The sequence below is a fragment of the Lissotriton vulgaris genome, chromosome 8 (genome assembly GCF_964263255.1).
Source record: "Lissotriton vulgaris chromosome 8, aLisVul1.2, whole genome shotgun sequence".
Taxonomy (NCBI): domain Eukaryota; kingdom Metazoa; phylum Chordata; class Amphibia; order Caudata; family Salamandridae; genus Lissotriton; species Lissotriton vulgaris.
Genome location: NC_141696.1, coordinates 1,461,598,929 through 1,461,612,029, shown reverse-complemented (window position 1 = coordinate 1,461,612,029; position 13,101 = coordinate 1,461,598,929). Strand labels below are relative to the sequence as shown.

The 13,101-nt window shown below is 46.9% G+C and overlaps 1 protein-coding gene across 1 annotated transcript in view; it reads left to right on the top strand.

The window, feature by feature from the left end:
• Nucleotides 1-13,101, top strand: part of ARHGAP31 (Rho GTPase activating protein 31) — a 529,489-nt gene that overhangs the window by 462,078 nt on the left and 54,310 nt on the right. The window contains exon 8 of the mRNA XM_086935536.1: nt 11,230-11,354. Coding sequence (XP_086791662.1) covers nt 11,230-11,354 — 125 coding nt within the window. The remainder of the gene's footprint in view (nt 1-11,229; nt 11,355-13,101) is intronic.

Genomic DNA, 13,101 nt, shown 5'->3' with positions numbered 1-13,101 from the left:
GAGAAAATACACTTTCAATGATTCTGATTCAAAATGTTATGTTATTTTAAAATGATTTCTAAAGCTCACGGCTGCCCCTGAAGAGGCTTCCCGGCGCTAATCATGGAAGAGGCAAAGCAGTGATGGAAGCCAGAGCATCAGCTTAGATGTAGAACAGCAGGTCTTCACTGTGCTTAATTTGTAAACAAATAGATGCCGGGGCTCTCGTCAGGAGCCCACTGCAGCTGGCACCACAGATTGACTCTGCCAGCTGCCAATGACAATACCAACACAACTACTAATCATCACACTCTTACAAGTGTGACAATTTGTACTGTTCCAGGCCCCCAAAGTTGTAAGAATGGCTTAGGCGGCAGGTGATAGTCAGTTTTAGTGTATATAATGAATTAAATATACACTAAAATGACTAATACCTGCCGCCCAAGCCATTCTTATAGCTTTGGGGGCCTGCAATAGGCTGAATTGTCCCACTTGTGATGGTTAGTAGTTGTGTTGTTCAACATTGATTATTCTGGTCATCTCTAAATTAGACAGACATCAGCACCTTGTGGCAGACTGTCATAAGCTTCAATTTTGACATTTGAGTTCCAGTGTCAAGAACCGTAAACGTCTGGCACAAATTAAGCACTGGGTCTTCAACTGTTTCCGGAATTGGAGGTGATTTTAGATCTTTCTGTGGTGAGGTGGCTTGGAGTTCCATAAGGTCGGAGCTAGGACAACGAAGGCCCAGCCTCCTGTTCTGGCTCTGGTGTGGTGAGGGATGTGAGCCAGGTTTAGATCAGCAGGGTTGCTCTGCTGAAATGCGTGAGAGGGAGAGAGTAGGACAGCGCCGTATGTATTAAGATATGGTGCTGTCTGCTCTTTACCTAGCGACGGTGCCCATTCAGGCGGATGTATGATAGTACAATGCGCTCATTTTGATCGCAGTACTTTTCATCGCAGATTTTACAACGCAAGTCGTTACAACGACTTGCGTTGTAGGGCGCGGATTGAGGATTATTATAATTTTCTATTCTAACACCAGCCCATGTAACAGTAGGGAAGGTGTTGGAATAGAAAATTACAATATTCCTTAACCAACAGCGCCATCCAGCGCAAGTCGTAGTAACGACTTGAGTTGTAATGCCAGCGTGGTAAAGGTTGTGCGGTGTAAACACCGCGTTGTAAACGACGTTTCCCCATTCAGGCTGCCTAGTGCCAAACACACACCTTTGCATGATAGTGCAAAGGTGTTTGTGTTATGTCTAGCATAGATTGTGTACTGGAAGGGTACCATTCCAGCACAAAATGCCATGTCAAGACAAATGTTGAAACTTTTCCCACTTTGGATTTATGCTGTACAGGGCAACCCACATGCAAAGTCGGAAAAGTTTGGAGTTATAAAAATATTTCCTGTTTTTAATACTTACCTCAAAGAGGCGTTATTTTTAGTGCAAACCCCTTTCTACTATTGTTAGCAGAGAGGGTCAACAAAAACTACGGAACCAGGGGTCACCCATGCATGCACAGCCCTTCGAACGCCCCCTTGACGTAAAGTAAAGCAACGCAGTGCAGAGCAGTGCTTTCTGTTACTTTCAGGCAATTTCAAATGGGAATGAATGAATGAATGATTACTTGTAATGCGCGGACTTAGCCCAAGGGCATCAAGGCGCAGACTAAAAACATAAAGTATAACTAGACAATTACAGTTACAGAAAACAAACAGCAGATTTAAGATTCAGTGATAGGCCTGGGAGAAGAGCCAAGTCTTCAAGAGCTTCCAAAACATGATCAGGGAAGGTTGGTTAGACAGCTCGGGGGGGGAGGTTGTTCCACAATTTAGGGGCCAGAGTGGAAAAGGCTCTTCCTATCACTTTTGTGACACAAACCTGGTGCAGAATGGCCCTTAAGACTTCTGATAAATGTGTTTAATGCTGGAATACAGGTTAGTGTTCTGAAGTGAAACACTGTCACATTATTATTGTTTCGGGGTTTAGAAACAACCTGTATCATTTGCTTAGCTCTAGTTTGGCACTCCCTTTTGCTTTTCTGCTTGCCCGTCTGCATATTTTTCTCTGACATACATTCTCCTGTAGAGGCAGCAACAACCCTTCACAAGAATAGGGAGAATAGGAAGAAGTGAAAACACCAACTCAAGACTTGTCAATTGACGGTCTTTGCATACCTGTGACATACTTTGAATGTGTGTGAGATGTCTGCCCCAGCCCAACCCACAACAGCTCATGAAGTGCATCTTTCCTGGAAGCTGAAGCTGCACAGACCGGGCTACGACAGACGGCAGGGGGGGATAAAGGGGATAGGATTAAGCTGTTTCAGCCCAATGGGTGTTGCACACCTGGTAGGAGCTATTATTGGAAGTGCCCAGAGAAAGAAGACATCATTTTGAGGGGAGGGGGATTTCAATTGTGCCACCCTTGCATTGGTGGAATTGGAAAAAGTTTACTCCCGGAACCCATAATTTGAGGGTAAGGTGTGGCAGATAAAAAGGGGTGGAGTCACCAGGGGCGGAGCTTGAAAAGCAGAATCTGACAGACAACTTCGTGGAGAAGCGTGGCTCAATGGTTAGAGCGGCAGACCCTGATGCAGAGGTCTGGCCCGGGAACAGGGTTCAATTCCTGCCTCAGCGGCTCTTGGACTCAATCTCCCTGGACCTGATAATTCTCGCCGCGGTGCCTATTATAATCATGGGTCCCACTCTGTGACTCTGGACAATAGCTTGCTTAATCTCCACAACGGCCCCAGCAGCGCTTGGATGCCTGGCTTCACCTTGGGGGTGCTCAGAAGTGGACATCTCACAGGAAAGCCAGGAAGGGTTCCACAGCGCTACAAGACCTCTAGGTAGAAGGCGCTATATAAATACAAATACATTTACTTATACGTTCATTAAAAAAAATCATTTTCTGCAAAGAAATTGGCAACAAGGACAAATATATCTTACTTAATTGGTCACCAAGAGGATGCATTTTAAAATAGCTTTCAGTGTTGAGACACCTGCTGCACTGAGGGGAGGGGCCCTAGACCCTCACAAGGGTCCTACAAGGACTTGGGAGATGTGGCCCATGAGCCCCTTCTTATCCTCATGTAGACCATGTCGCAGTGAGATAGTAGGTGGGGTCGGTCCAGTCTATCGTTTTCCTACTTGGACTGTTTATTGACCTTTCCAGTAAGGACTGACTGGTATTGACAATTTAACCTGTGGAGCTTTGAACAAAAGGAGTCTTAAGCCAGCTTAACTTTGAGGCAATGTGCAAAACATTTATCCAGCACTTAAACACTAATAAAGTGACACAACGCAAGAAAAATCCCACACTAACTTAGAAAAAACGACAATAAAAAACATATTTGACACCAAAACAATAATAATCCAACCAGTAGAGTCAGACTTATGAATTTTTGAATGTTAAAGTGAAAAATAGCACCTAAAAGGTCAAAGCACCAACAACGTACATATAGTCGCACGAGAGCGGAGCAAATTCGAAAGTTATGGCCGACCACGATGTTGCACGGTTCTGATACGTGAAGAAGATTCAGTCCGGTATCCTCTACTTTCGGATTTAGAAGAAATGTTGTTGAAGAATAGTTAAAATGGTAAAGTTCAGTGGGGCAAAGGAAACCAGCAGTGTCTGAGGAGGAGGTGTCATAGTCAACTTAGTCTCTTTTCAGAAGTCAAAATTCTCCATGGGACAAAGTTGCAGACTGTAGCTGACAATGGCTCCATGAGGCCAGATGCCACTTCGGCAAGGAGCCACAGTATAGGATTTGCTGCTGTGGATAAAAACATAGCAGTAGCTACTGCAAAGTCATGCTCACTGCTGATGCACCTTGGGTGAATCAGTGAGCAGATAGGTCCTGGACTTCTCTCAGAGCACTTTTTGGATGAAAATTCTCTAAGTCCCAAGTTTTGTATTTGGGATTTTTAGGCACCTTTATCACCACTCCCATGGATCCAGGCCTGGTGGGCACAACTTGGAGGGGGAGGACTCACTCAGACTGGGTCCATGTGCTGTTTCAAAATAGTTGGGAGTCTTTTCTGTCCCTGTGGCTCTGAATCAAAGGCCAGCCGACTAGCCCTTGGAAACACTTTGCTAGCCCTGGGTTCAAGAAGAAAAGCAGGTTTCAAACAGCAGAGCAGTCCTTTGAGGATACAGGGTAGTCCTGAAGAGTGGGTCTGAGGATCCTAATTTTTATACCTTGTGCCCGCTCTGAAGTGGAACAAACTTCTAGAGTTTTTCCCCCACAGATGGTGTTGGAATTTCCTTCCTCCCTGTCTAGTCTCATGATCTCTGAGGGTGCATAAGGCTAGTTTGAAGTTCTTTGTGAGTGGGCTGAGGCAGCTTCATTTGTAGTGCAAGTGGGGTTGTGTACAGCTTTGTCCCTCCCTTCCTGTCAGGATTACCCACCCTGACAATACCCTAACCCCTTTTTGTGTGACCATCTATGAGGAATACACAAAGGCCAACTACAACTACCTATGTGACCATGGAAACAGGCTGCAGGCACCCAATGTTAGGAAAAGAAAATTAAAAATTTCAAACAGTGGCATTTTCGAAATTGTTGCTTAAAATCCAACTTTCCAATTAAAGAAGGCTTTACATTACAATTCCCTAGACACAAATCATGATATTTCTACCTGATCCCAAACAAAAGGTATCACTTATTAAATGTAATAATGTAACTCAATGTTATCCTATGATAGAGGTAGGCCTCACAGTAGTGAAAAAGGATTTTGTTTTCTTCTACTACCAGGACATGTAAAACTTAGTACACCTTCAACTTTTTAAATATACTGCACCCTGCCGAAAGACTTATATGTATTAATAAAGAAGTTTAAGGTTTGGCAAGGGGCTTATTTCACCTGGTCGAATTGGCAATTTAAAACTGCAAACAGGCTGCAATGGCCACCCTAAACCATATTTTAAGGGGCTACTTAAGTGGGTGGCACAATACCTGCTGCATGCCCACTAGAAGCATTTAATTTACTGGCCCTGGGTATATGATATAGCACTTTCATAGGGATTTGGAAGAAAATGAAATATGCCAAGTAGGTGCAAGCCAATTTTACCATGTTTAGGGAGTGAACACAAGCACTTTAACACAGGTTAGCAGCGGTAAAATGCACAGAGCCCTAAAGCCAACAAGACCAAATTCAGCAAAACAGAGGAAGGGATAAAGCAAAAAGTTTGGTGAAAGACCACAAAATGTTGATACGTCTAACAATTCTAATAGCAGTAAGCTAGCTGTTTTGTCCAATCAAAGTTATGACCCATAAAGTACCATAAATGGTTAATGTGCCTGTTGCACAGCACATCGTGTAACATGTCGATCACTGGATTGTATTTCATGTAAGTAGGTAAGAGGGCTACTGCTTGACACCGAGATCATTTTGTTAATTCCAGTACATAAGCTGTAGTCCTGTTTTCAACAGACACGGTCGCTCCAGACGCTGCTCCCCGCTCCGCTTGCCTGCTGAAGTGCCTCTGCTTCCCCACCTCGCTCTTCCGCAAGTACCCACAGAGTGTAAATCGATCTGCCTTAAGGAAGGAACCTCGCTGTGCATTACTGTGTCTTAGCGCTCCGCCTGCATAACAACGCTGCTATTAATCACCTGGCATCTAGAATATTGTAGCGCTGCTGTCACTATTGTCTGCCTGATCTAACCGTTGCCTTTATTATTCAGATCGCGCTATTCGACTCCTGTGCCCCATTCCGGTCAGATATCGGCTGAGGCCATTTTGTGATTGCTGTTGTTGTTGTTGTTTGCTTCCTGTGCCTTCCCCGACCAGTCCCCGCCCAGCTCCCGCCTCCCTGCTGACCACCCCTCCCACTGACACCATTTGCCCCGCACGCCCGCTACAGCGCTGTGACCGTCCTGTTTTCAACAGACACGGTCGCTCCAGACGCTGCTCCCCGCTCCGCTTGCCCGGTGAAGTGCCTCTGCTTCCCCACCTCGCTCTTCCGCAAGTACCCACAGAGTGTAAATCGATCTGCCTTAAGGAAGGAACCTCGCTGTGCATTACTGTGTCTTAGCGCTCCGCCTGCATAACAACGCTGCTATTAATCACCTGGCATCTAGAATATTGTAGCGCTGCTGTCACTATTGTCTGCCTGATCTAACCGGTGCCTTTATTATTCAGATCGCGCTATTCGACTCCTGTGCCCCATTCCGGTCAGATATCGGCTGAGGCCATTTTGTGATTGCTGTTGTTGTTGTTGTTTGCTTCCTGTGCCTTCCCCGACCAGTCCCCGCCCAGCTCCCGCCTCCCTGCTGACCACCCCTCCCACTGACACCATTTGCCCCGCTCGCCCGCTACAGCGCTGTGACCGTCCTGTTTTCAACAGACACGGTCGCTCCAGACGCTGCTCCCCGCTCCGCTTGCCTGCTGAAGTGCCTCTGCTTCCCCACCTCGCTCTTCCGCAAGTACCCACAGAGTGTAAATCGATCTGCCTTAAGGAAGGAACCTCGCTGTGCATTACTGTGTCTTAGCGCTCCGCCTGCATAACAACGCTGCTATTAATCACCTGGCATCTAGAATATTGTAGCGCTGCTGTCACTATTGTCTGCCTGATCTAACCGGTGCCTTTATTATTCAGATCGCGCTATTCGACTCCTGTGCCCCATTCCGGTCAGATATCGGCTGAGGCCATTTTGTGATTGCTGTTGTTGTTGTTGTTTGCTTCCTGTGCCTTCCCCGACCAGTCCCCGCCCAGCTACCGCCTCCCTGCTGACCACCCCTCGCCCCTCCCCCCTCTCCATCCACTTATGACAGTTGTAGATTCGTGCAGCGTCCACGCGCAGCGGTCGCGCCCCATCCGCGCCGAAGGTGCGCCAAAGGTAAGCCCGTCTACACCCGTCCGCGCCTGGACCGTGCCCAGCGCCAGACCCCCTGGCCCTCGCAATGCCCAGCCCTCCCGCATTACTTACGACGCCTCCACCCTCCTAGCCCTTAACCCCGGCCGCTCCCCCAACTGCGTCCAAGCCGCTCCTGGACTCACCCATGGACCCTTCTCTTGCAACTCCTGCAAGTTCGACGGCACCAAAACCAGCTCCTCATCCACCAACACCAATCAGAGACCTGACACCAACCACCTAAAATGCATCCTGCTCAACACCCGCTCGGTCCACAGACACGCCATCGACCTCTGGAATCTACTCGACACCATCTCACCGGACGTCGCCTTCCTAACAGAAACATGGATGAATGCCTCTTCAGCCCCAGACATCGCCATTGCCATCCCGGAAGGATACAAGATCATCCGTAAGGACCGCATCGAGCAAACAGGAGGAGGCATCGCTATCGTCCATAAGGACTCCATCCGAATCTCAACCAGCTCAGACGTCAACGTGGCCTGCGCCGAACACCTCCACTTCCAGATCCACACCGACCACAAGACCACACTCAGAGGCACCCTCCTCTACCGACCTCCAGGATCCCGTGCACAATTCAGCGACGACATCACTGACTTTATCACCCCACACGCCCTCCCCTCCGAGGACTACATTCTATTGGGAGACCTCAATTTTCACCTGGAAAAGAGCAACGACAGCAACGCCACCACCCTTCTGGACAATCTTGCCAACCTCGGACTCAAACAACTGGTCACTACCCCCACCCACATTGCAGGTCACACATTCGACCCTATCTTCACCTCCAGCAAACATGTCTCCTTCAGTCACACCACAGCTCTTCACTGGACGGACCTCAGCTGCGGTCACTTCACCTACAATAAGACCACAATCCACAACCATCCTCAACCCACCATGCGAATAAACTGGAACAAAATCACCATCGACCAGATCTCCTCATCGCTTCTTCTAAACCCCCCCGTCCACTCATCAAACCCCGACCAAGCAGCCATTAACCTCACCCAATGGATATACAACAGCGCCGACATCCTAGCACCGTTGAAAAAACGTCAAAGCAAACCAGGCAGCAAAAACGCCTCCTGGTTCAACGATGATCTTAAGAAATCGAAGAAACACTGTCGCTCCCTCGAGAAGGCCTGGAAAAAAGACCCAAACACCAGCTCCAGGGACGCCTTCAAAAACGCCACCCGTATACACCACCAACTAATCCGGTCTGCCAAGAAAGCCGCATTCAAAGACCGTCTAGATAACAACGCCCACAACAGCAAGGAATTATTCAACATCGTCAAAGAATTTACCAACCCATCAGCCAACTCCAACGACATCACCCCCTCCCAAGCCCTCTGCGACTCCCTAGCTTCCTTCTTCCACAACAAAATCGCAGACATCCACAACAGCTTCGACAACCGACCCGAAGACCAACCTTCACCCCCCTTGAACATCCTTAATGACTGGAACCCAATCTCCACTGAGGACACCATCCGCCTGATGAACTCCATCCACTCAGGATCCCTAACTGACCCATGCCCTCACCACATCTTCAACAAAGCAGACTCCATCATAGCACCATACCTCCGAGATGTCATCAACTGCTCCCTCAACTCCGCCACCTTCCCGGAAAGCTGGAAACACGCAGAACTCAGCGCCCTTCTGAAAAAACCCACAGCTGACCCCACCGAACTCAAAAACTACCGCCCCATCTCGCTTCTTCCATTCCCGGCCAAAGTCATCGAGAAAGCTGTCAACAGCCAGCTCGCCTCCTTCCTCGAAACCAACAAATCCCTCGACCCCTCACAGTCCGGCTTCCGAGCCAAACACAGCACTGAGACCGCACTTATCGCAGCAACAGACGACATTCGAACTCTACTGGACAATGGAGACACAGTCGCCCTCATCCTCCTCGACCTCTCCGCTGCCTTCGACACAGTCTGTCATAGCACCCTACTACAGCGCCTCAGAAACGTAGGAATCCAAGGAAAAGCACTGGAATGGATCACCTCGTTCCTCACCGGAAGAACCCAGAGAGTCCGCCTCCCACCATTCAAGTCAGAGGCCTCTGAAGTCATCTGCGGCGTGCCACAAGGATCGTCACTCAGCCCCACCCTCTTCAACGTATACATGAGCCCCCTTGCGGCCATCGCTCGCCAACACAATCTCAACATCATCTCCTACGCGGATGACACTCAACTGATCCTATCACTCACCAAAGACCCTAACACCGCCAAAACCAACTTACACGAAGGAATGAAAGAAGTAGCCGAGTGGATGAAGCACAGCCGTCTGAAACTGAACTCAGACAAAACAGAAGTCCTCATCCTAGGCACCGCCCCCTCCGCCTGGGATGACTCTTGGTGGCCAGAGTCCCTTGGAAAAGCACCCATCCCGACGGACCACGTACGGAACCTGGGCGTCATCCTGGACTCCTCACTCTCGATGACCAGACAAGTCAACGCCGTTTCATCATCTTGCTTCAACATTCTTCGCATGCTCAAAAAAACATTTCGCTGGATCCCCACAGAAACTAGAAAAACGGTCACCTACGCACTGGCTATGAGTCGCCTGGACTACGGAAACACTCTATACGCCGGTACCACCGCAAAACTCCAGAAAAAACTCCAACGCATCCAGAACGCTTCAGCCAGGCTCATACTAGACATCCCGCATAAAGAACACATCTCTGGTCACCTGAAAAACCTCCACTGGCTCCCCGTAAATAAGAGGATTACTTTCCGCCTCCTAACCCACGAACACAAAGCACTTTACGAACTTGGACCCGAATGCCTCAACACACGACTGTCCTTCTACACCCCCTCCCGTCAGCTACGATCCTCCAACCAAGCCCTTGCCACTGTACCTCGCATCAACAAAACCACCATGGGAGGTAGATCCTTCTCCTACCTGGCAGCTAAAACCTGGAACTCACTTCCCACTCACCTTCGCCTTACTCAGAACCACCTAGCATTCAGAAAACAACTTAAAACCTGGATATTCGACAAGTAATTCCCCACCCTTCCTCTAGCGCCTTGAGACCCTATGGGTATGTAGCGCGCTATATAAATCTCCTGACTTGACTTGACTTGACTAGTGACCTAATTACCGGCATCAGTGAGTTGCATGCAAACTGTAAGTCATGCTTTAGCTCCATATTTTCTTTTATCTCAATCTGTTGTAATTCTAATATTGCAAAGAAGGGAATCATCTTGGAATTTGTAAAGTCTTGCTCGTACAGACAACCCCAAGCACTGCATTACTTTTTATATCCTGACTTTGAATTTCTCCCGACTGTTCACTCATAACATAAAATGTCTACGAGTGTGGGCAATATGTGATTCCTACATCCTATTATCCTCGTTGTCTTAAGTAACATTTCCTGTGCATTGATTTACACACATGTATGATTTATTGTGTCTGTCGGTGATGTAAAGCACTCTGACACCCTACACTAGGATTAGTAGTGATATAAAAAAAGAAATTAAAAAGAAATTAGTAGATGCCATTTAAATCATTGGTAGTGTAATTACTCATACAATCAGATATATCTTGCATTCTTACAGTGCATACACATTTCTTACATAGGGGCTTGAATAAAGTTAAAAACCTGCCTCCAAATCATAGTTTCTCCAAAGTACATGTGACGTGATGAGCTATGTGCCTTTGTTTCCTTCCATTGCATTGCCATCTAGGTGTTAGGCTAAAGATGGCTCCCAGTCAGGATGACACTAAAGCAAAAGATCAAATCAGGCCTTTGTTTGTGCCCGACTGAAAGTGAAAATAAGAAAGCTTCCTTGCTGCCTGCAGATTGCTGCACCGAACGGAATGCATTCGACATGCGGGCGCTGCTGAATTTTGTGTGGGGTGTCAGAAAATGACACCAAGACATATCTAGCATATTTCCCAGGGTTGGCCGGATCCTCCTAGGTGGCTTGTCATCTGGATGTAGTACTTACAAAAATCTACATAAATAATGACAAATATTTTTAAAAAACACAATCTGTAAGAGCAGGGCATCTTGAACAAGTACACCTCGGTTCACCACGGGGTACTTAACCTCGAAGTAGACCCCTGAAGCCATGAGCCCACATCTTAGAAAGTTAATGCTGAATTGAGCCAGTGAGAAGACCAGAATGGGTCTCAGCAGCGTCCCAGACCTGTGTTAACCCATGATTCAGAAACAGTAGTCCAGTGACATTTATTTATTAAATCCACAGGGTGCTTTTAGCCAAAGCGCTAACTGAAAAAGGTCTTTAAACATTACAAAATAAAGATGTCATGAACATTGTGAACACAATCTTGGTAACATGGTATAAAATTAACATTAGTGAGCAAATGCAAGACTCAGATGTTTTGTCATTTCTGTTTTTCAGGAGGAAATTGTCCACAAAGTCTAAGAAATGGAAGTCGATATTCAACCTTGGCCGCTCGGGTGCCGAATCCAAGTCCAACCTCAGCCGCAAAGGGAGTGTATTTGTGAGAGGCCAGAAGATGTCAGGTAAGAAGACACTTCGTTGTGGCTTTTTTTGAGTTTCAGTGGGTATTCGTATTTTTGAAGAAACACACTTCATGAAGCTGCGTGCCCGAGGAGTAGAGTTTGGGCTTTTCTGTGAACTCTATGCACTTTCCCACACCGTAAATTGAGGAAATTTGTTATTTATCCCTGATATTTCCATCTCAACTTTTCTCTTGAATTTCCCAAGTCGTATGATTTTTTAAAAGTTTGTATTAACTTTTTAAGTGCTAAATAACAGACATCATAGAAGGTTACAAAGACCTGGCAGTGTTTCAACATTGCTGGTTCTGCACTATTTGTCATGCGGAAATCTCACCCTAACATACCAGTATGGAAACATGACGTGAGCCATACACATGCAGAATATTCACGCTAAGAAAGCTGGTAGTAGCCTTATGGAATTTATAGTTGGAAATCCTCCGTCAGTCTGTGAGTTATTCTGACGGGTCCTCAAATCAGATGCTGAAGGAGGTCTAAAAGCAAGCTACTCTGTCCTGATTGGAGGAAGACAGCAATGTTGTATCCTCCTTCCGTGCCTCTGGTGACGCGGTTGCTCAATCTGGAGCTGCATAAATGGCATTGGATCTGGCATTGGATCTGACAATGTTTGGTGCTAAATCTGCCAGAGATGGTGCGGGTCACCCATCTCGTCTGTGGTCCATATCCCTCATCGTATTTGGCGAAGTTGCCAGCATGAAAGACCCCTGTGGAGAGCCTGAAGGATTTTAGCAAAGGGTGATGTCTGTAGATCTGACGTGCTGGGAAAACCCTTCATCTTGTTAGTGAGACATCATTAGTGGGTACTGACTATGTACACCCACTTTACAGGTGTATTTCCAGTGTCCAAGTTAGGTAGCTAAAATACCGCCGTATCACACCGACATTGGCAGCCTCTTAAACCAAAGGTCTGCCCCAAGCTGCTCCTCCTATGCGGCAGACGTCCAGCTGGATCAAGAAACCACGACTGCCGTGGGAGCAAATAGTAGATGTTCCGTAAATTATCCAGCCAGTACCACTACAAGAAGTCATCAACACAGAATCCGAGTGTAGCTTTTTGATAAAGAATGTCCAATTCCTTGTACATTCAACCACTTTTGCTTCCTTACCACCCCCCTATGGGTCTCAAGTCCCTTCCTGCTGTGGTCCATTACCTAACATCACGTACCTAATGCTAGCCCTGTGTCGAAGACTTAGGGGCATATGTAGGTAATTTCCATTTTGTGATTCTCAAATAGCGATTTTTAAGGAATCGCTATTTGAAAATTGCAAAATGGAATATAGGTAAAAAATCGTAATTTTTTTGCGAATTGCTAAACTTCCTTAATTGTGATTACCAAATTGCGAATCGCAATTAAGGAATGAGTGTCCCATTCATTCCTATGGGCCAAGAGGCCCATAGGAGTGAATGGGGATACATTCTCAAATTGCGATTTTCGATGAGAAAATCGCAATTTGAGAATCGCAATTCCAAGGGTGCCAGGGTGTCCAAAGGACACCTGTTGCGCACCTGTAATGTGCCTGTAAGTGCATGTGGCGCACATACATGCACTAAGGGCATGTCTGTGCACCACATGGCACTTTGAATAAAAAAAAAAGCATTTTGACTGGAAATCGCAAAATACCATCTACTTGGAGTAGGTGCGATTCCTTAAATGCTTGAGCAAAATAAGGAATCGCAATTTTTTCGATTCCTTATTTTGCTTTGAGGCACCTACATACCAAATGGCCG